At 42.6% G+C, this 23,105-nt stretch overlaps 1 protein-coding gene across 2 annotated transcripts in view; it reads left to right on the top strand.

Annotated features, from left to right (window-relative positions):
- Positions 1-23,105, top strand: part of LOC144671731 (misshapen-like kinase 1) — a 253,706-nt gene that overhangs the window by 137,883 nt on the left and 92,718 nt on the right. For both annotated transcript variants that reach the window (XM_078533739.1, XM_078533738.1), the window contains exons 5-11: positions 345-455; positions 7,828-7,918; positions 12,449-12,579; positions 15,852-15,906; positions 19,776-19,854; positions 22,681-22,856; positions 22,978-23,047. In XM_078533739.1, the coding sequence (XP_078389865.1) occupies positions 345-455; positions 7,828-7,918; positions 12,449-12,579; positions 15,852-15,906; positions 19,776-19,854; positions 22,681-22,856; positions 22,978-23,047 (713 nt within the window). The remainder of the gene's footprint in view (positions 1-344; positions 456-7,827; positions 7,919-12,448; positions 12,580-15,851; positions 15,907-19,775; positions 19,855-22,680; positions 22,857-22,977; positions 23,048-23,105) is intronic.

Below are 23,105 nucleotides of genomic sequence, written 5' to 3'. Positions count from 1 at the left end.
AGAAATTGCCTGTGTTATATGTCATATATAAAATATATACTTGTTTGAAACTGTATAGGATACAATGAGAATTTTAAGAGTGTGATTTTTATTTTTATTAATTCAGTTTATTAAAGGTTTATTCTCCTTCCTATTCTCCCTGTAATGTCCATTGTCAATGCTTTGAAACTAGGCCTGATTCCTAGGATTTGCTTATAGCCAGCATTGTCAATCCAGTTTTGTAAAAATGCAAGAAATATCCAGTGCCACTTTTCCCTCTCCTATAAAAATCCATTTGGGAGAAAGGGGAAGGAGGAGCAGAATTTCTGCTTTTGTTCAGGTTGTTGCTGTGTTCTCTCCCATAGCTGGTTATGGAATTCTGTGGAGCTGGATCTGTCACAGACCTGGTCAAGAACACAAAAGGGAATGCATTGAAAGAAGAATGGATCGCCTACATCTGTAGGGAGATACTACGGGTAATTACCATTTTCTGAACCCTACTGTGCTTTTTTGCTCATCTTCACTAGAGTTCATTGCTGTGAACATCATCATCATCTTCAGAGAAAAGATGTTTTTTGAGATTTGCAAGTGAAACAGGAGCTCAAGCTGAGTTTCCCTTGGGAGGCAGAAAAGCTTAACAGCATTTAATACATCTGATTTGAAAGTGCATTTCCCCTGAAGTTTGCTGCACAATTGTGTGAGCACAGTATGAGGAAGCGCTTGGCTCAAGTTTTGTCAGATTGGTGGACTTGACCTTGAGCAACTCATTCCGTCCTTTGTGGCTTCGACTCCTGACGGTGACACTTGCCTTTAAACCAAATAAAATTCACTGGAAGCTGAGCATGCCCTCCCTCCTGATTTCACCCCTTTAGATAGTGTCAGCTGCAGGCTAGGTGGCTGAGAGTTGGGGGGAGTGGTTGTGTGCAGCCTTTACCAAGGATCGTGTCAAGATTTCAGATGATGGGTTGCATTTAATTCTTGTACTTTAGCATTGTCAGTCTTGAGTTAATTTCTTTGTACTGCTTTCCAGACAATAGTTGTACTCGTGCAAGTTGCACCCAATTAATATTAGTGTAAGGAAAATGGTGTATGAGGGACAGTTGCACGTCTGCTAAAATAATTCAGATTATTTCACCCTAGTCTGCAACCCAGTTCAGACACTGGATATTTTGCAAGTTTGTACCTGGGGCTGAAAGAGAGAGCGAGGGAAAGAGTTCTTTCTCAATCTTATTCTCACTTCTATTGTAGCTGAATTCCATCTGCCTCCCCCTCCTTGTTATTGTTCTGTGAGAGTCTTTGCTTTTGGGCACATGCCAGATTTCAGCAGTGGTAATCTCTAAATTTATCCCTAAACCTTAAGACAGTCATTAAATTTGTGGGAGATTTTTGTGCATGGGTCCCACTGGGCAAATTATTGACCAAAATCGATTGCCATAGCAATTAAGAGTCCTAGTTTTGACCAAAAGCCAGGAATTAGAAGGCGGAGAAAGAAGATTCTTCAACAAATGCACTTATGGATGTGTACCAGAATGTGGAAATTTGTATGAAATTTATACTGTGCCAGAGTGTTAAAATATCTCCAGAGTTGCAGAGACTCACTTTTCAGCTCATATGAACATCCGAGCATATGAATTAGGAGCAGGCGTAGCCAACACGGCCCATCGAGCCTGCTCCGCCATTCAACAAGATCATGGCTGATCTGAATGAAACCTCAACCCCACATTCCTGCCCACCCCTAATAACCTTTTGCTCCTTTGTTAATGAAGAATCTATCTAGCTCTGCCTTAAAAATATTCAAAGACTCTCCTTCCACCACCTTTTGAGGAAGAGAGTTCCAAAGACTCACAACCCTCAGAGAAAAAAATTCTCCTCATCTCCGTCTTAAATGAGCGACCCCTTACCTTTTAACAGTTACCCCTAGTTCTAGATTCTCTCACAAGAGGAAACATCCTCCCTTGTCCACCCTGTCAAGACCCCTCAGGATCTTAAAGGCTTCAATTAAGCCGTCTCCTACTTGTCTAAACTCCAGTGGATACAAGCCTAACCTGTCCAGCCTTTCCTCATAGGACAACCCACCCATTCCTGGTATTACTCTACCTGCTCTGAACTGCTAACGTATTTACATCTTTCTATAAATAAGGAGACCAGCACTGTACACAATACTCCAGGTGTGGTCTCAGTGCCCTGTACAACTGAAGTATAATCTCCCTACTTTTGTAATCAATTCCCCTCACAATAAATGATAATGTTCTATTAACTTTCCTAATTACCTGCTGTACCGGCACACTAACCTTTTGTGATTCATGCACCAGGACGCCTGGATCCCTCTACACCTCAGAGCTCTGCAATCCCTCACCATTTAGATAATAAGCATCCTTTTAATTCTTCCTGTCAAAATGAATGATTTCACATTTGCCCACATTATATTCCATTTGCTAGTCACTTAACCTTTCTATGTCACTTTGTAACTTCCTACACCATTTACTTTCCTACCTATCTTTGTGTCATCAGCAAATTTAGCAACCATTTCTTCGGTCCCTTCATCCAAGCCATTTCTATAAATTGTGAAAGGTAAGGCTCCAGCACTGATTCCTGTGGCACACCACTCGTCACACCCTGTCAACCAGTAAAAGACCCATGTATGCCAATTCTCTGCTTCCTGTTAGCTGGCATGCCAATATGTTACCCCCTACATATTGAGCTTTTATTTTCTGAAATAACCTTTGATGTGGCAATTTATCAAATGCCTTCTGGAAATCCACGTACAGTGTATCCCTGGTTCCCCTTTATCCACAGCACTCCTTCAAAGAACTCCAATAAATTGGTTAAACTTGATTTCCCTTTTACAAAACCATGTTGAATCTGATTGATTGCCTTGAATTTTTCTAAGTGCCCTGCTGTAACATCTTTAATAATAGCTTCTAACATTTTCCCTATGACAGATGTTAGACTAACTGGTCTATAGTTTCCTGCTCTCTGACTCCCTCCCTTTTTGAGTAAAGGAGTTATATTTCCTGTTTTCCAATCTAATGTAACCTTCCCCAAATCTAGGGAACTTTGGAAAATTAAAACCAATGCATCATCTATCTCACTAGCCACTCCTTTCAAGACCTTAGGGTGAAGTCCATCCGGACCTGGAGATTTGTCAGCCCGCAGCCCAAACAATTTGCTCAATACCACTTCCCTGGTGATTGTTATTATCCCGAGTTGCTCCCTCCATCCCTTCCATTTCCTGATTTACAGCTATTTCCGGGATGTTACTTGTGTGCTCTATAGTGAGGACTGAAGCAAAATACCTGTTTAATTTCCTTACTTTCCAATATCAATTCCCCAGACGCACTTTCTATAGGATCAACGCTCACTTTGTTAACTCTTTTCTTATTTAAATATCTATAGAAACTCTTACTATCCATCTTTATATTACTAGCTAGCTTTCTCTCGTACTTTAATTTTTCACTCATTAAAGAACAGCAAAGGGTGACAAAAAGATTATATTCTTTCCCATCTCCTGACCTGCCACCCATCTTTGCGTAATTATATGCTTTTACTTTAATGTGACATTGTCCATTTTGGCAGGAAGAATAAAAGAGAATCATATTATCTAAATGGTGAGAGATTGCAGAACTTTGAGGTGCATTTGAGGGATCTGGGTGTCCTAGTGCAGAATCACAAAAGGCTAGTATACAAGTGCAGCAAGTAATTAGGAAAGCCATTGGAATGTTATAATTTATTGCGAGGGGAATTGAATATAAAAGTAGGGGGCTTATGCTTCAGTTGTACAGGGCACTAGTGAGACCACATTTGGAGTATTGTATACACTATTGGTCATATTATTTAAGGAAGGATGTAAAAACATTGGAAGCTGTTCAAAGAAAGTTTACCAGACTAATACCTAGAATGGGTGGGTTGTTTTATGAGGAAAGGCTGGACAGACTAGGCATGTATCTGCTGGAGCTTACAAGAGTAAGAAGCGACATGATTGAAACATATAAGATCCTGAGGGGTCTTGACAGGGTGGATGTGGAGAGGATGTTTCCTCTTGGGGGAGAATCTAGAACTAGGGGTCACTGTTTAAAAATTAGGAGTCGCCCATTCAAAACAGAAATGAGGAGAAATGTTTTCTCTCAGAGGTTTGTGAGCCTTTGGAACCCTTTTCCTGAAAAGGTGGTGGAGGCAGAGTCTTTGAATATTTTTAAGGCAGAAGTGGATAGATTCTTAGTAAGCAAGGGAGTGATGGGGGTAGGTGGGATGCAGGTTTCAGGTTACTATCAGATCAGTCATGATCTTATTAAATAACGGAGCAGGCTCGAGGGGCTGAATGGCTTACATCTGCTCATAGAAACATAGAAAATAGAGGCAGGAGTAGGTCATTCGGCTCTTCAAGCCTGCTCTGTCAGTCAATATGATCATGGCTGACCCTCTATCTCAACACCATAGTCCCGTTCTCTCCTCATACCCCTTGACACCTTTAGACTCTGGAAATCTATTTCCTCCTTAAATATATTCAGTGGCTTGGCCTTCACGCCCTCTGTGGTAGAGATTCCACAGGTTCACCACCCTCTGAGTGCAGAAGTTTCCCCTCATCTCAGTGCTATATGGCCTACCCCATATCCTGAGATTGTGATCCCTTGCTCTAGACGCCCCCAGCCAGAGGAAACATCATTCCTGCATCCAGTCTGTGCAGCCCTGTCAGAATTTTATATGTTTCAATGAGCTCCCCTCTCATTCTTCTAAACTCCAGTGAATACAAGTCTAGTCGGCCCAATTTCTCACAAAAGGTTAGTATGCAGGTACAACAAGTAATTAGGAAAGCTAAGAATGTTATCATTTATTGTCAGAGGAATTGAATACAAAAGTAGGGAGGTTATGCTTCACTAGGCCACTAGTGAGACCACATTTGGGTTCGGAGAGTGACAGGGATTTCAGTTTGAAAAGGGCATGGAGAGCAGCGGGGACCTCAGTTTAAGAAGGCTGAAGAGCGCGGAGAGACATTACTTTAAAAAGGGCGTGTGGAGTGGTGGGGACTTCAGTTTAAAAAGGGCGCGGAGAGCGGGAGCGACTTCAGTTTAACTTCGGGAGAGAGGTTAAAACAGCGAGACTTCGTGAGAGAGAGGTTAAAACATCGAGACTCAAGTAGGAATAAGGGTAAAGTAAAAGCTAGAGTCCATACTCTATTTAGTTAAGATATGTTTGGGGAGCTCAGTCAAGTGATTTGCACATCCTGTGCTATGTGGGAAATCCTAAACGCTCCTGGCAGACTGGATGACCTCGTGTGGAGGAGATGCCTCCAACTAGAGCAACTCGAGTTCCGGGTTCCCACCCCTAATTACCACCTTCCCACGGGCAATTAGGGGTGGGCAATAAATGCTTGCCTAACCAGTGACGCTCACATCCCATAAATTAATTTTAAAAATTGGGGAAAAATACAAAAGGCTGAATAAACATACACCGGGAAGTAACCTGGCTTTTTATTTAGTCATGTGGCACAGAAGGAGAGTAACATATTAGCATAGATAGAAGATTGGCTGACTGGCAGAAAACCGAGAGTATGTATAAATGGGTCATCTTCTGATTGGCAGGATGTGACCAGTGGAGTCCTGCAGGGGCCTGTGCTGGGACCTCAACTTTTTAAAATTTATAACAGTGACTTAGATGAGGGGACCATGGTAGTTAAATTTTCAGACAACACAAAGATAGGGAGGAAAGCATGTCGTAAGAGAACAAAAGGAGGTTGCAGACAGATATAGATAGGTTGGGTGAGTGAGCAAAAATCTGGTAGATGTAGTATAATGTGGGAAAATGTGAAGTTGTTCACTTTGGCAGGAAGAATAAAAGAGCAGGGTATTACTTAAACAGGGAATGACTGCAGAATTCCGAGCTGCAGAGGGATCTAGGTGTTCTTGTGCATGAGTCACAGAAGCTTAGTATGCAAGTACAGCAAGTAATTAAGAAGGCTAATGGAATGCTACCCTTTATTATGAGAGGAATCGAACATAAAAGTAAGGATATTATCCTTCAGTTATGCAGGGCATTGGCGAGACTGCACCTCGAATACTGTGTGCAGTTTTGATCTCCTTATTTAAGGAAGGGTGTTAATGCATTGGAGGTGGTTCAGAGAAGGTTTACTAGATTGATACCTGGAATAAGCAGGTTGTCTTATGAGGAAAGGTAGGACAGACTGGGCTTGTTTCCACTGGAGTTTAGAAGAGTGAGGGGTGATTTGATTGAAGCATAAAAGATCCCGAACGGTCTCAACAAGTTGGATGCGGAAAGGATTTTCTTCTTGTGGATGAGCCCAGAACTAGGGGGCACTGTTTGAAAATTAAGGGTCACCCTTGTAGTTTAGAGATGAGAATTTTTTTCTGAGGTTTGTGAAACTTTGAAACACTGCCTCAGAAGGCAATGGAGGTAGGGGTCATTGAATATTTTTAAGGCAGAGGTAGATAGATTCTAGTTAGGCAAGGGAATCAAAGGCTTTGCTGAAAAAAGAGGCATGTTTAAGCTTTTCATCTTGCGCTCATCAGGACACTTTGCAGGAATACCAATATAAGGGGAAAACAACAATTTATACTGTATGTGAAGAGAGTGCTGATTGGTTGGCAAGTGGAATCTGGTAGAGATGTTGCCATGGCGAATGTACCAGTGACAGTTAACTGTCAGGCATTGTTTGAAATTTAAACCAGGCAGCTTGACCCTGGCTGGTTTAAATTTCAAACGATGTCTGATAGTTAACTGACAGCCACCATAACTGGTGCATGTGGAATTGGAAATGTGGAATTGGAAACACGATAAGATCAGCCATGATATTATTGAATGGAAGAGCAGGCTCGAGGGGCCAAATGGCCTACCCCTCTTCATTCATATTTTCGTATTCGGTCTATTGAAGGCTGGCTCTTTGCAAAGTAACCCATTCAGCCCGACTCGCCCACTTTCTTTGCTCTCACATAATGAAAATTTAATGATTTAAAACTAAATGAGGAACAAATGGTTACGTTTTTACATTAGACCTTAAATCCACCATCAGAAAATTTCTCTCGTATACCTCAGTGCCATAGTTAGTGAACTCCTGATGTATTTTATTAAAACCTCTCAATTTTGAATAACTATTAATTCTCCTTAATGCTCTCTACTATGAGAACAACCCCAGCTTCTCCAGTCTTTCCACGTAACTTTTACCTTTCAGAACTGGCCACCGTACTCCAGCTGAAGTCTAACAGTAATTTATGAAGGCTCAGCAAAACCTTTGTTGCTTTTGTACTCTACACTTCTCTTTGAAGCCACTGATTTTGTGTGCTTTTTCAGTAGCTTCTTCAACTTGCCCTGCCACCTTCAAAGATTTGTCATTTTGCCTGTCGAGTCTACAATGGCAGTGTAGAGCAATCCAGCCAGTTCCATTCCCCCACTCCATCCCCATTGCCTGCAGTGTTGTTTCCCTCAAGTGTCCATCCAATTTCCTTTTGAAATTAACCATCTCTGCTGTTATCACCCTCTTAGGCAGAGAGTTCCAGGTCATTAGAACTGCGTAACAAAGCTCCCCCCCCCCGCCCCCCCGCCCCACCCCAGCATCTCTTGCCCAAAACATTAAATCTATGACTCCTAGCCCTTGTACTATAGGCTAATGGGAACAGCTTTTCTTCGTCTACTTTACCTAAAGCGAGATAAATCCTATCAAAAATTTGCATTTGTGAGCCTCTCTAGGTATCCCTCTTCTCATGCACCTTTTAAAATTGTACCATTTAGTTTATACTGCCTCTCATCAGTCTTCCTTCTAACCAATTGAGTGAATTGATATCAAATATTATAGTGTTCTTGTTCAACGCTTTTGCTTTCTCTTTGTCTTTCCTACAGGGCTTAACGCATCTTCATGCACATAAAGTTATTCACAGAGACATCAAGGGACAGAATGTGCTACTGACAGAAAATGCTGAAGTGAAACTTGGTAAGGATAAGTAATTTTGACTTGGCCGATTGGGGAAATATTCCAGGTCAAAACCTGCTTGTAGTGTGTCTAGCATGTTTAGCATGTCAAAAAGGACAAGGAAGGTTGATGGCAGAGCCAAAACTTGGCATGCCTTCTCATTGCACCCTTCTGGGTCGGTTCTCTGAAAGCAGCTACCCCCTTTTCAGAATTTAAAGATAAATGCTCATTTCTCTTCAAGGGGTGGCATACCGCGGTGGCATTGGTTGCACTGGCACCCCTGTGGCTGCGGAGGGCTGGGGCTGCTGTTTTCTCTTTATTCTCCCACAACGATTCAATACAATTTCAAGCAAGACGCTTATGAAATTTCATATGTCCCATCAAAAGCAGAAGCCGTCAGGGGGGAAAATTTGTGGAGGCAGGATGTGGAGTGTTGTGCGTTTTTTAAGTGAGCTCATTAATCTGTGGAATTCAGGTTAAATCATGTTAAGACTGATGACTTGCATGGATATGTGTATGTGTTTACCGAAAAACCTGTGCAGCAACCCTCTCAGCAGTTGCCATAGCAATGCTAACCTGATCGCAGCAAGGTCAAATAAATTTATTTAAAAGGGAGCTGCTGCCTATTTATTTGAAAGCATGGGGGGAGAGAGAAAAGGTCTGATTCGAATAGAGGTAACAAGCAGAATCAGTTACAGAAAGATTTTTTTTTTTAACTTTTATTTGTGAACAGAATGTGAGATCAACTGGTGTGAAGAAAATATCTTCAATTTGGGCATCCTGCATTAGCTACATATATCTGCTACATCACAACAACTTGCGTTTATATAGCATCTTCAGAGTCGTAAAACATCCTTAGGTGCGTCAGAGAAGCCATTTGTCAAGCAAACTTTGACACCGAGCCACGTAAAGAGATATCGGGACTGGTGGTCAAAGACCGGTGGTTTGAAGGAATGTTTTAAAGGAGGAGACAGGTGGAGAGACAGGTTTCGTGAGGAAAATTCTACAGCTTAGGGCCTAGGCAGTTAAAGACACGGCCGACGGTGGTCGGCTGAAGAAAACTGAGGATGCCAAGAGGCCAAAGTTGGAGGAGTGCATAATCCTTGGAAGCTTTTGGCACTGAAGGAGGATAGGGATCAGGAGGGAATGTAAGAACAACAGGGGTAGACCATTTAACCCCTTGAACCTGTTCCCCAACCACTCAATGGGATCATGAATGATCTGCATTCTAACTCCATGTACCTGCTTTTTCCCCATATCCCTTAATCCCTTTGGTTAACAAAAATCAATCGATCTCTGTTTTAAAATTAACAATTGATTAGGATCTGTTCTGCTTTGCAGAAGGGATTTTCAAACTTCGACCGCCCTTTGTATGTAGAAATGTTCCCTGACTTGGATGAAAGGGTCCATTGCAGGGTATTGCAGCCAAATTTGCTGATGATACAAAGATAGGAAAGCAAGTTCCGAGGAGGATACAAAGCAATAGGTTAGGTGAGTGGGCAAAAATTTGGCCAATGAAGTATAATGTGGGAAAATGTGAAATTTGCACTTTGGCAGGAAGAATAGAAAAGCAGAATATTATTTAAATGGAGAGAGACTGCTGCAGTAAAGAGGGATCTGGGTGTCCTTGAGCATGAATCAGAAAAGCTCAACATGCAGGTACAGCAAATAATTAAGAAGGAAAATGGAATGTTGGCCTTTATTGCATGGAGTGTAAAAGTAGGGAAATCGTGTTACAACTGTACAGGGCATTGGTAAGACTACTCCTAGAGTACTGTGTACAGATTTGGTCTCCTTACTTACTTGTGTTAGGAACAGTTCAGAGAAGGTTCACTCAGCTGATTTCTGAGATGAAGGGGTTGCCTTTTGAGGAAAGGTTGAGCAGGTACAGGTCATAAAAACACTGGCGTTTAGAGGAATGAGAGAGGTGGTCTTATTAAAACACAAAAGATTCTGAGGAGTCCCATCCTGCCAGTTAGAGTACATGTCCATTATCCTGACTTTCTGTCATCTCCTGCTCAGTCGCACTCTGACCGGGTCAATAGCTTTCCACCTAATTTCACAAACTTCTGCTTCACCTTTAGCATTAGAGAGCGAAACCATGGGAGGATTTGAAATAAGGGTGAGAATTTTAAAATCAAGATGTTGCTGGACCTGCCTTGTGCCTGATCCTCTGGATTAAATGACTACTTTGAAAGCATTCCGTGTTATTTGTCGATCTCCATATAATCACCTGATGCAAAGTAGCACTCCTAGTCATTGCCGTTTTGACTCTTAGAAAGCAGCCAGCAGCCACAGTTTTCCACCCACCTGCTGTCTGATCTGGTTTTGCAGATTGCCCTGTGGTATGATGACTGAAAGGATAATCTGATCATACGGGAGGAGCCACTAGTTGCATTTGCGATGTGTTACAGCCATTTTAATTCCGTTCTCCTGGGCTCAGTAGCTCTTCACACACATTATCCCTGGTGTACATACTGTAGACTATCGAATGCTGCCTGATGTATAGAAATACAAATACCAAGAAAGCCTTGAAAATTTGTCTTTTTTCATTGGAACGATGGAGTTAATGAAGCAATATAATGGAAATCTATAATTTGTGGAACAATAGACCAGTTAGATAAAGCAGTGAAACAAAAGACAACATACTATAGACGCTGGAAATCTGAAATAAAAACAGAAGATTTTGGAAAACTCTCAGTAGGGCTGGAAAGATACGTGGGATGAGAAACAGTGTAGTGTTTCAGGTCGATGACCTTTCATCACAAGAAGATGTTGGAAATTTTTTAAGCTAGCACAGACCCAAGGAAAATAGGCGGAGGGGAAAGGGAGAAAAGAACAGTTTGTGATAGGGGGAGTTGGAGGAGAGATTAAATGACAAAAAAAATGATAGTGAAACACAAGAAGGATTGGTGTGGAACTAGGGCTGAAACAAAAGATTGGTCCAGAGGGGGTGTAACTGGTTAAAGCAGAATAGCCAGATGGGGCAGGAAGCATGGAAAATCTGGCAAGAGGAAGAGGAGTCCCATGGTCTGGGAATGTGATGGAGATTGACAAATGGAACTCAAGGGTACAGTTAGCCATGTTTTGATTGGGGACCCCAGTTCGAAGCATCAGCCCACACCACCTCCACTCCCTGCTCTGGTATAGCCATCCTCTATTTGCCAACACATGCTGGGTGAAAATGGGAGTAGGAATATGGAAGTAGACCGATTCCAATCATTGTAGAACCATAGATGATTAAATGTAAAATATTTAAACCAGAGGGCAGGGAAAAAAGAGCTGAGCCTGAAAAGAGAAATGGAGTTAATGTTTCAAGTAAAAACTGAAAATGCTGTAAATACTCCACAGCCTATGGCAGCATCTTTGGAGAGAGAAACAGAGGGCAGAATTTTGCCGTCGGCGAGCAGGGGGCGGGACCCGCTCGCTGACGCGTAAAATGACGCGGGATGATGTCGGGCAGAACTCCCGATACCACCGCGCCCCATTTAAATTTTCAGGAAGGCGGGCCCACAGCAAAATGAGCTGTGCACCCGCCAACCTGTCAATGGCCAATTGAGGCCATTGACAGGATCATTAAAACAATTAAAGGACCTGCCCATCCAACTTTAAGGTTGGCAGGCAGGCCAGAAGCCCTGGCAGCAAATAGATAAAACATGAAACCTCATCCAGCGGCGGGATGAGGTTTCATGCAGGGTTTCAAAAATTTTAATAAAGTTATGTAAATTATGAACATGTCCCATCTCATGTGAGGGAATTTTTTTTTCTATTTTTAATATTTTTCAACGTGGAAGTGATCTCCCTGAGGCAGCACTTAGCCTCAGGGCAATGTGCGCTCTTCCGTGCGCATGCACGAAAGAGCGCACTCTCGCTTTTCGGGAATCCCCCCGCCCGCACAGGGATAGCGCTCCCCGCCGGACGTCACGCTGGGCGGACCTTAATTGGCCTGCCCATGTAAAACAGCGGCGGGGCCCGCTTCTCCGGCGGGGATCAGTTCCCCGCCTGCCGGAGATTGGGTCGGGCCCACCCGCCCGACAGGCAGAAAATTCTGCCAAGAGTTAACATTTCAGGCCTCTGACCTTTCCTCAGCTGTTCTGATGAAAGATCACAGATTTGAAAAGTTAACTCTATTTCTCTCTCCACAGATGCTGTTAGCCTTGTGCAGTATTTACAGTATTTTCTATTTTTATTTCAGTTTTCTAGCATCCATAGGAATTTGTTTTTGAGTTAAGTCTGAAATTCACTTCCAAGATTAGCGGTTGACACCAAAAGTATGTCAATAGTCAAGGTTAGATTGATTAGATGACTGATATGGTTTGAGATCAGGATAGTTTAGAACTATTTAAACTCTTGGAGGGTAAACGCCAACATGGGCTGATTGGGCGTTGCAACTTCTATTAATTATGAACGCAAGTTTTAAAAGTTCAAAGGAAATGTAGCTAAAAGGACTGTGGATGGATGCTTGTTTAAATGGATCTAATTTATCTTTCAAACTGTTTTTGGAATTCTTTCAACAATTCTGAGTGGTAGTCTTTTCACTTTCCCCTGCAGTTGATTTTGGCGTCAGCGCTCAGCTCGACAGGACTGTTGGAAGAAGGAATACGTTCATTGGCACCCCATATTGGATGGCACCTGAAGTGATAGCATGTGATGAAAACCCAGATGCCACCTACGATTATAGGGTATGTGAAAACCGATTGGCAAGAAGCTAGATCAGCTCTTGATGAAAAGATAGCACGCGGGGCGACCACGCACGCCTCGGTGATCCTACCAGTCACGCTCTGTACCTTGCAGTTGGAAACATTGTCAAAGTATTTTGCCTCAGGGTGGGGGGAGGTAGGTTTATGCCATCAATTCTTAGCCTGCGAGTTCTCCAGGGAAAGTGGTCAGTCAGCAAGTTTTTTTAAAAGCAAAAAACCTTGTTGAAGATCCCATTGCCAGAAATTGTAGGGTGACTTCTAAAAGGAAAAGACAATAAACAAGTAGATCCATTAAAATGAAAAGTGGGCTGTTTTTCACAGTTCAAGCAAACAGGAAAATGTAGCCTTGTTCCTTACATGGTTCGGGTCCTCAATGAAGTACTTAAATGATGAAATTTATATGTATTTCAGTGCCTGTTAAGTAGGAATGTTGACTTGGTTTGTAATTTTAACATAACTTTAATTCAGTTTACCTTTTTAATATCCTGTTCAACACTTCCCTGTTACTTGCTGAATTTGTTTGTCTATTTTTGTTACTACATGACTGTTACATGTTTGAGTGTTTTTAACCTGGCGACTTAGCCTTTTTATGAATTTTTCGATGCAAGGTACACAACAATTCAGCCTTTGGGTTGCAAATGTGTTTCTTGAATAAAATACCATTTAAAATAAAATGAATGAGAAAGCAGGAAGCCATTCACCGCATCGTGCCTGTGTGCATTCATACCGAAATCTTCCCAAGAGCTGTTTCCCACACCCCAAAATTTAGTCCATGTTGCTTCATTGTTTTGAATCTTCGAGGGAGACTGTGATTTTGTTCTATTCCCTAAAACCATTGCTGTGTGCTCGATTGTGAACGTGGGTGTGAGTGTGCGTCAGGTTCCCAGGCAATACGCCCACAGTTGGGCTTAAAGCCATGTTTTGCTCTCCTGATTTTTGAGGCTCGAGTCTTCTTCTGATTAACCTAAATCGGAAGCAGGTTCCTCTCGAGATTCTTGATTCCATCATGAGCAGCAACAGAATCAAGTCATTTCACGATTTGTTTTAATAAGCTTAATGGTGCAAGACATAATCTTGCCCTTCATCGGTTTTCAATTTTTGATTTAATTTATGACACCCACTGCAACTTCATTTGTCCTCTGACACTTTGGGTTCCTGAAAATAATGCAACAATATACTGTGATGCCCCAGAGCACTGTTGTGTACATTTCCTCCTCCCTCTTCATATTGCATCCACTCTGTTTTCATTTCTTTTCAATCCCTCTGGAATGCTTCTCTTCTCTGATCAAGGAGTTGGCTACTGGGAAGCTGTTGGGAGTATCTGGTCCCCAGGTTTCTCGGGAGCACTCCTGGTCCATGAGCTCAGAAGCTTGCCATGTGTTTACTTTTTCTCTGGGGCAAGCAAAGACCTCCAGGCCCGCTTCTGTTTACCCTCACCCCTATAAATGAAACCTCCATTTCCTCCTGTTCCCTACTCCAACCCCTACCGCCTGGGAAGCACAGTATTAAAGGCAGATGACCCGTCACCAATTTGGAGATTCCTGTCCTCTGTTCTCTGACCTTATTGTGGATGATCAGATGATTGCCTACCTAAAAAAAAATGTACGTTCCTATAGTGTTTTTCATAACCTCGGGATGCCCCAGTGTGCATTACAGCCAGTTACATCCTTTTTCAATAAGAAAATACAGGAGCCAAACATCAGTGTGATAATGACCATGATCTCTTTTTTAAGTAATTTGGTTGTAGGATAAAAATTGGCCAGGATCCTTGGGAGTGTTCCTCTGCTCTTCAAGGTAGTCCCATGGGATGTTTTTCTTCCAGCTGAGGGGGTAGACAGGGCCTCAGTTTAACAACACACCGAAAAGATGACACCTGACAGGGCAGCACTCCCTCAATACTGTCAGCCTGGATCATAGATTCAAATTCTGCTCCAGAGACTTGAGCACATGATCCTCTGACTCGAAGATGAGAGTGCTACCCAACGAGCCACTTTTGACTACATTACAATGGTGCCAGCACTGCAGAAGTGCTTGATTGGCTTTGAATCATAAGGCCAGAAGTGGGGATGTCCGCTGATGATTACACAATGCTGAGCACCATTCGTGAGTCCTCAGATACTGAAGCAGTCCATGTCCAAATGCAGCAAGACCTGGACAGTATCCAGGCTTGGGCTGACAAGTGGCAAGTAGCATTCATGCCACACAAGTGTCAGGCAATGACCATCTCCAACAAGAGAGAATCCAACCATCGCCCCTTGATGTTCAATGGCATTACCATCACTGAAACCCCCACTATTAACATCCTGGGGGTTATCATTGACCAGAAACTGAACTGGACTAGCCGTATAAATACTGTGGCTACAAGAGCAGGTCAGAGGCTAGGAATCGTGCGACGAGTAACTCACCTCTTGACTCCCCAAAGCTTGTCCACCATCTACAAGGCACAAGTCAGGAGTGTGATGGAATACCCCCCACTTGCCTGGATGAGTGCAGCTCCTACAACACTGAAGAAGCTAGACATCATCAAGGACAAAGCAGTCCGCTTGATTGGCGCCACATCCACAAACATTCACTCTCTCTACCACCGACGCACAGTAGCACCAGTGTGTACTATCTACAAGATGCACTGCAGGAGTTCATCAAGGCTCCTTAGACAGCACCTTCCAAACCCACGACCACTACCATCTAGAAGGACAAGGGCAGCAGACACATGGGAACATCACCACCTGGAAGTTCCCCTCCAAGTCACTCACCATCCTGACTTGAAAATATATCACCGTTCCTTCACTGTCGCTGGGTCAAAATCCTGGAACTCCCTCCCTAACTGCACCGTGGGTGTATCTACATCACATGGACTGCAGCGGTTCAAGAAGGCAGCTCACCACCACCTTCTCCAGGACAACGAGGGATGGGCAATAAATGCTGGCCCAGCCAGCGACACCCACATCCCGTGAATGAATTAAAAAAATGAAACGTTTTGGAGTCCTGAAACTGTGAAAGTTGCCATATAAATGTAAACTTGTTTGTTCTGTTTCTGTTCTATCCATCTTTCTCCATTAACCCAAACATGCTCTCTATTGTAATGTAATCCTTACCTTTAATAATAAATACATTAGTGACAATGTCCATCCTGAATGATTTAACATTTGTGACATAAAGCTGGAAGTTGGTTGAGCAGCATTGTACTGTCAGAGCTGGGATGTGAAACTCAGATACTTTCTCCTGTAACCCGACTTAATTTGGTTTCTTTGCAGAGTGACATTTGGTCTTTGGGAATTACTGCAATCGAAATGGCAGAAGGTGCACCACGTAAGTTTTTCTCTTTAAGCAGGGTTTGCGAAGGATGGGATCACCATTCAAACGATGCCCTTTTTATGGCAGTCTGAACTTGAAATGTTTTGCCACGCCGACCAGCTTTTGTTAGTGGTTCTTTTTTTAATCATTGAGCAACTAATGAGAATAAGCCCTGCGGTCGATTTAAACCGTTGCTTTGGGAATCGGTGAAAAGATTGACTAACTCTTACTCTGCTCGTTATACTCTAATTCATTTCGGAGGTGCAGAAACTGGGGAGACGACTGATCTGCCCAGTCGATATCACTGCTACAGCACATGGTGTGGGACAAGCATTTTGAGGGCTGACGTTCCTTGGATTTCTACTCTAGTTAGTGTGTTCCAGACCTAATGATTAAACTGTGGACAATCCCAGAGGGATCCCTGTTTTCCAGGGCCAAATGTTTGTGTTCTGCTCCTCGATGCAGCTTAAAAATAACACTAACTATAATGTAACAAACCTAACTGCAATCAAAATATTACCCTGAGGGCACAAGGGCGGAAAAGTTGTAACACTGGAAATTCCACTTGCACTATTTCTATTTACTGCCATTCTTTTCTGTTCTGTCAGCCTTACATACATTTTCTTTTAAATCTTAAATCTTTTTCTCCACCTAACCTCAACTTTCCGAACCTTCTTCCCCGTCAAGAGAATTATCTTTCACTGCCCTGCTTTCTCCTGACTCCTGCTGCCATATTAAAGGTTACAGCAGCTTTGGAAAAGCTGGTATTTCACTGGCTGGCTTTACAGGTTGCTTCCCCAGTCAACGAATGGCCGGGCTTATAAAGTTTACGTGGTCATTAAAAGCTTCAATATTATTTTCATACATATACATAGGAACGTAGGATCAGGAGTAACCCGTTGGGCCTCTTGAGCTTGTTCCACCATTCAGCCTCTGCCATTAGGCCCCTCGAGTCTGTCCAGCCCCTTCCGCCATTCATGGCTGACCTGCACCCTAACTTCATTTACCTGCCCTGGTTCATTAGTACCCTTGCCTAACAAAAATCTGTCAGTTTCAAATTTGAAATTTTCAGTTGATCTCCAGCCTCAACAGCTTTTTGGGGAAGAGAATTCCAGATTTCCACTCTCCTTTGTGTCAAGAAGTGCTTCCTGATAACACCCCTGAACAACCTACTTCTAACTTTGTTCCCACCAGAAGAAATAGTTTCTCCCTATCTGCCTATCAATGCAATTAATGATCTTAAACACCTCAATTAGATCCCCTTAACCTTCTAAGTTCAAGACAATACAAGCCAGTCTATGCAACTGGTCCTCAATTTAACCTCATTTCCCAGGTTCCACTCTGGTGAATATGCACTGCACCCCCTCAAAGGCCAATATATCTTTCCTGGTATGCAGTCCCCAGAACTGATCATAACATTTTAAATAAGATCGAACCAGAGCTTTATACAATACTTGTATGACGTCCTGCCCTTTGTATTCAAGTCCCCTTGAACTAAAGGCTAACATTCCGCTAAAATCTTTAGCTATTTTTTGTATACGCCAAGCCAGAAAGGACGACTGGGCGGATAAGTCAATTGAAGAGTTCCAAGTCGAACAACACGCAATTAACTCAACTGTGTCAGTCAGAGTCAAAGGAAATCCTAATACAGCTGATGTCTTTAATGCATATAGTTGCCTTTTAATGAGTGATGTATTGTGAATGATTAGTGGATTTCCTGCGCGGTCTATTATATTCTGTGGCAAGCGCTTTCTGTTTTATGTTCAACAAGGACCGAGCATAAATTATGGGGCACTGTAACATTGTGGTTATGTTACTGGACTAGTGATACAGAGACCTGGGCTTAATGACCTGACAACATAAGTTCAAATTCCACCATGGCAGCTGGGGAATTTAAAACAATTCAATTGATTAAATAAATGGGGAATAAAAGGCTTGTAGCATTATTGGTGACCCTGAAACAAGGGGATTGTCGTAAAAGCCCATCTGGTTCACAAACGTCCTGTAGGGAAGGACCTCTGCCATCCTTACCCAGTGACTGTATGTGACTGCAGAGCCACAGTAATGTGGTTGCCCCTTAACTGTCCTCTGTAATGGCCTAGCAAGCCACTCAAAGTGGCTCACCACCAGCTTCTCGAGGGCAGTTAGGGGCAGACAATAAATGCTGGCCTTGCCAGGGATGCCCGCATTCTGTGAATTAATAATAATAAAAATGACTTGAACAGAGAATGTAAGGAAAGTAACGGTGAAGCCCTCAAGTTTTTCTGTATGATCCATTGGAGATGGGGGAGTGAGCGATGATGGTATTGAAGCCTACCATTCTTGGTGAGCACCCCATTGAGCAGCCAAATGTCTTGCTCCATCGAATGGCAGAGTAAAACATGGTGACAATCCTGGATTCCATCACATAGGCATTCAAGCCTAGCACACAGGGAGGAAAACATAGAGAAAGAGAAATGGCAACTTTATAATAAGATAGACATTCAAATGTGTAAATATTATGTGCATGTCATGGTTTCTTACCAGGGCTAGGTGGCACAGTGCGTTAAACCACTGTCCTTTCTCTGGTGAATGACAGTTCCCCTCTCAAATGTCTTTTACGATCCGGGTTTGGATGGTCTCCAACCAGTGACTGCAAAAGACAAATCCCAACACCCAAATCTGCCCTCTATATAGTATACCTTGGGCCACTTTGTTCCTGATGTTGGTCCTAGAAAGCTGGAAAGGTTCAGTGCTAAGAGGTAAAGTAGTGTCATCTTGTAACTTGTTTCATAATCTAGACAATGCCGCAGCAGATTGAGAATTTGATTTTTTTTTCAAATCCAGAAATTTTCAGTATAAGTGCCCCTAAAGTTGCCAGATTGTCAAAGGCACAATTGGTTTAGTCGTGCCTCTTAGGAAACCTGCTGCCCTCACCCAGCCTGACCATATACATGACTGCAGCCCTATGCCACTCGGATGTATCAAATCGCTTAGAGCAATAAATACTGGCCTTCTCAGGAAAGAATTTGTAAAAACCTAGTTTTTAATCGGAATTTGAATTAGGCCTTCAGTGGAGAAACCGCCTTTATCTCAGGCTACGCTTACATTTACCTCAATTTAAAACAGAAGAAAATCATGATTCCCTTTTGTAAAGTAAAGCCTAATTTTTAAAAAAAAGTGTTTATTGATGCCTGCACTGTTATTCATTTATGGATTTTAGCTGCATGTTTTAAGTATGATCTATTCTGGAGTCAAGTTGCCTCCAAGGTGCTGCAACAGTTAAGTGATGGGAGATTAGAATTTAGCGACTATCTGTGGCAGAATCAGACAGCCTCTCCATACTCCTTGAGGTTGTGCACTTATTTGACTAGGCAACACTCTTTGTTAATGGGCCCTGGTGTTGTGGGCTGTGATTCCTCCCACGCCTTCCACTGATGACCCTTTAAGCCTAATGGGTAGCGCCGTTCTGGCTGGCGAAACAATGGGAAGGATACTGTTGCTCTTTGTTACTAAGCTGCATGATTGTACCTGGGTAAACATTAGTAGTTAGTATGAGAAGGGATGGTCCCTGAGCCTTGGCTCCTGCCGATGTGTGCCTGCGTTCTCTGGCGTGGGGTAACTGAGGTGTGATAGATTGCACACACCATACCAGGGAAATAAAAACTGGATTTCTTTAACATTTTTATTGCAAGGTTTTATGCTCCTGTCTATGGGTTCCCATGCATGCCATAGACAGCTGGCTGATCAATACAAAAGCTGCACAACTCCAAAATTATGGATGGGCTTACTCTGGATTAGGCTGGGAAATTGGTAGCATTGTATAAAGTGTATTTTTTAGGCATCGGTTTAGAGATATTCTTTATATATTTTTCCTTTTTTATTTCTTTTCTGTTTCACTTCAGCTCTGTGTGACATGCACCCAATGCGAGCCTTATTCCTTATTCCAAGAAACCCCCCTCCCAGGTTAAAATCTAAGAAATGGTAAGTGATTATAAGGCGTGATGGTTGGGAATGGGACCTGTGATCCAGTTTGAACATGCTTCAGCTGAGTTGCCCAGATGTGTTCGGCAGAATAACACCAAGGCAAGAAAGAACATGAAGCCAGTCAAATCACACTGAAGCCAGTCAAATCACACTGAAGCCAGTCAAATCACACTGAAGCCAGTCAAATCACAGTAGTTAGCTGATGCACACTGGGTTTTCATAGCTGATGGGTTGGAGGATGAACAGGAGACCGAGGGAATCTGAAATGCTCCACAGTTTTAAAAGTTCAGGAAAAGGATGGGTTGGAAGTTGGCATTCAAAGAATAAAACTGGTAAAATAGGACAGGAGGAGAAACTGGATAAAGAGTTAAGGAGCTCAGAGGAAAAAGAAGGGAGATATAACGTTTGAGAATGATTATCAGCTAAGGCCAATGAAACATCCATGCAGAAGTTTGGTGTGTAGTGATGCACAGAGAGGCCACCTACAGTTGTCCAAACCCAGTATTGTAAGTTGGCTTATTGTAGAGATTGACTGGCCAGTTTTGCAATGTACTCTGCCATTTACATGTGCTCTCAAATGGTCAAACACAGTAATTTAAAAAAATGTAGTGGAAACTGAGGTTTCAAGTTTTTTGGCGGATGATCCAGTTGAGGTGCATAGATGATTAAAGGAGCTGCTAGAGAGAAACTGTTTCCTTTAGTGAGAGTGCATGTGGAATGTGTCCATTGTGAGGCGAACAGCATAGATGCATTTAAGGAGAAACTAGATAAACCCACGAGGAAGAAAGGATTTGAAGGTTGTATGTTAGGGTTAGGAGAAGTGGGGCTAGGAGAAGTGGGGCTAGGAGAAGTGGGGCTGAAAGGGCAGCCATGAGCCTGTTGGGCCACATGGCCTGTTTCTGTAGTGTAAAAAAAATGTAACTATGTACTCTATACATCTGAGATTGGAGTGGGGAGGGTGGTGTTTCACAGAGCAGAAGCAAGACAACCTGGCTTGTGGAGCAGGCCTGTCGTGGTATTAAGCAGTTTCTAACTGACTACGTGAGTATAGCAGCGTGAGGTCTGGGAGCAGAACTGTCCCTCTGTCAGTCAGTCTGAGCATTGCGATATGAATGGGAGAGGGGACAAACTGACAAGGATGACAAAATATGTTGAATGAAAGAAGTTATTACTCGTTAAAGTGTATTAGATTTTTAAATAGTTGAAAATTATTACTGCCTTTAATCCCCAAGGAATGAAATAGAAGTAATTTATTTTGGTTGAAAATTTGAAATTACCATGTGGTATTCGGCCTCCTGATCTTTTCCATGCTGTTTCCAAGCTTGGGAAAATGTGACTGCTTTCAGTTTCAGCTCACTGGAGCAGTTGGGGTGGGAAGATGGAGTGTCCGAAGTTGAACAAAACTGCAGGTCACATTTTTGAATCCAGTCTAGACACTAGCACCAATAGAGCATCTTTGGGAGAGAAACAAGCCAACAAAATATAAGTTACGGGCTTTTTAGTGCTAAAATTTGAAGATTTAGGACTGCCTTCAGAACCTCAATTCGAGTGATATGGGCAGAAGGCACTGTTAGAAATTCTGATTTTCTAGGTTTGAACTTTCTGTTTACAAGTTTACAAATATTGTGGGGTAGTGATCCGAGTGCTTCATTATGAATTATGCACTGAAATACTGATTGTCAGTGGCACTTTTTCATATCTGATTATTAAAGCTCTTCATTTGACTTCCAACGTAAAATTCATGATTTGACTCGATAATCTTTTTCTTCTGAATTGCACGGACCAGAAAAACAAATCGGTTATTTATCAAATCTGAATTCCTCGACCATGACCACTGTGTAATATAACATAAAAGTTAGGACTATGGCACATTCCTCCAGGCAAGTGTCTGCTTTGTATGCAGTGATGACACCAAGTGTTATAAATCGTCCTAGCTCCCAAGCTGGTCTTGTTTGAGTACTACTGAGGGTCACATTGCTGGCTGCTGCTGGGGAGATTGACTGTGGGGGAGGAGGTGTGATTTAAACACAAAGCAAGTCTGTCAGCATGGGTGGGAAGTGATCATGCCTAAATCTTTTTGCAGAAAGAAGCCAGGTGGTGACTTCCCACATGGTAAATGTATGGTTTTTGCTGTAGTTATGGACCAGATCTGCAAACTCCATGAGCTGGCTCAGTGTTTCTCATGGTGGGCTATTTTAGTGCAGACTTTGAGATGGTGGGGGTGAAACCATACTATTTAAAATAAATTTAAGATTACCTTGTAGGAATCCTATTTTGCCTGGATTTCCCATAGACCGATCGGAAACCTTGCCTTGAAATTCAAACTCCTTTGCTAAACATGTAACATATTTTTTATTTAAACCAGATCCTCTGCCATCTGTGTAATTGGGAGGTTTTCACATGAAAGATCGAACCTTGCACCAAAGCCTGTATTTATTCGCAGCTCATCAGCGTCATGCCTCTGCCAGGCCAGAAGATTTTTGGGCGCTTCCTGGAAGTGCCTTTGACTAGACAGCAGGAGATTCCGTCCCAGCATGGAATAGGCCCCTGAGGAAGATCCCAATCCTGTTCCACATTTCCCTTGACTAAGGCACGCTGAGATTTTGAAACCAGTTGCATTTGGGGAGCTAGCAGGTTGCAGTTGAGGAAGAACCTTCATCCCCTCTGTCTGGAGGCTTGAGTACCATCTGGGCCTGTGAAGCAAACTTAGGCCTTTAGTCAAACCTGCATGCATACCATGAATATTTATACGAATTGCAACATAGCTTAACTGTAACATGTGCATGTTTTTTTAAAATTCTACTTTAACCATTTTTTTGGTAGGTCAAGGAGGTTTATAGAGTTTATTGAGAATTGTCTGATAAAAAATTACACTCAGAGACCGTCTACAGATCAGCTGCTAAAGCACAGCTTCATCCGAGACCAGCCAACTGAGAGGCAGGTACGCATCCAGCTAAAAGACCATATTGATCGGACCCGGAAGAAGCGAGGCGAAAAAGGTGAGGGTGGGTCAGTTACTCGGCAGCTGCTACTGCCCATTTCACCATGTGCGGTGCTAATAACAATTGGTCTTCAAGTATAATGTCAGGGGCATAGTAACAGGTTCTCTTTATTGAACAGAGGAGACAGAGTACGAATATAGCGGCAGTGAGGAGGAGGAGGACAATGTCGGTGAAGAAGGAGAACCCAGGTGTGTTATTTTAAAAAAAAATAAAAGCTGCATCGTGTGTGTGTTTTGTTGAAAGTAC

The sequence above is a fragment of the Cetorhinus maximus genome, chromosome 34, assembly GCF_964194155.1.
Source record: "Cetorhinus maximus chromosome 34, sCetMax3.hap1.1, whole genome shotgun sequence".
In the NCBI taxonomy this organism is placed as follows: Eukaryota; Metazoa; Chordata; class Chondrichthyes; order Lamniformes; family Cetorhinidae; genus Cetorhinus; species Cetorhinus maximus.
Note: the sequence above shows the minus strand (reverse complement) of the source record. Positions and strands in the feature narration are given on the sequence as shown.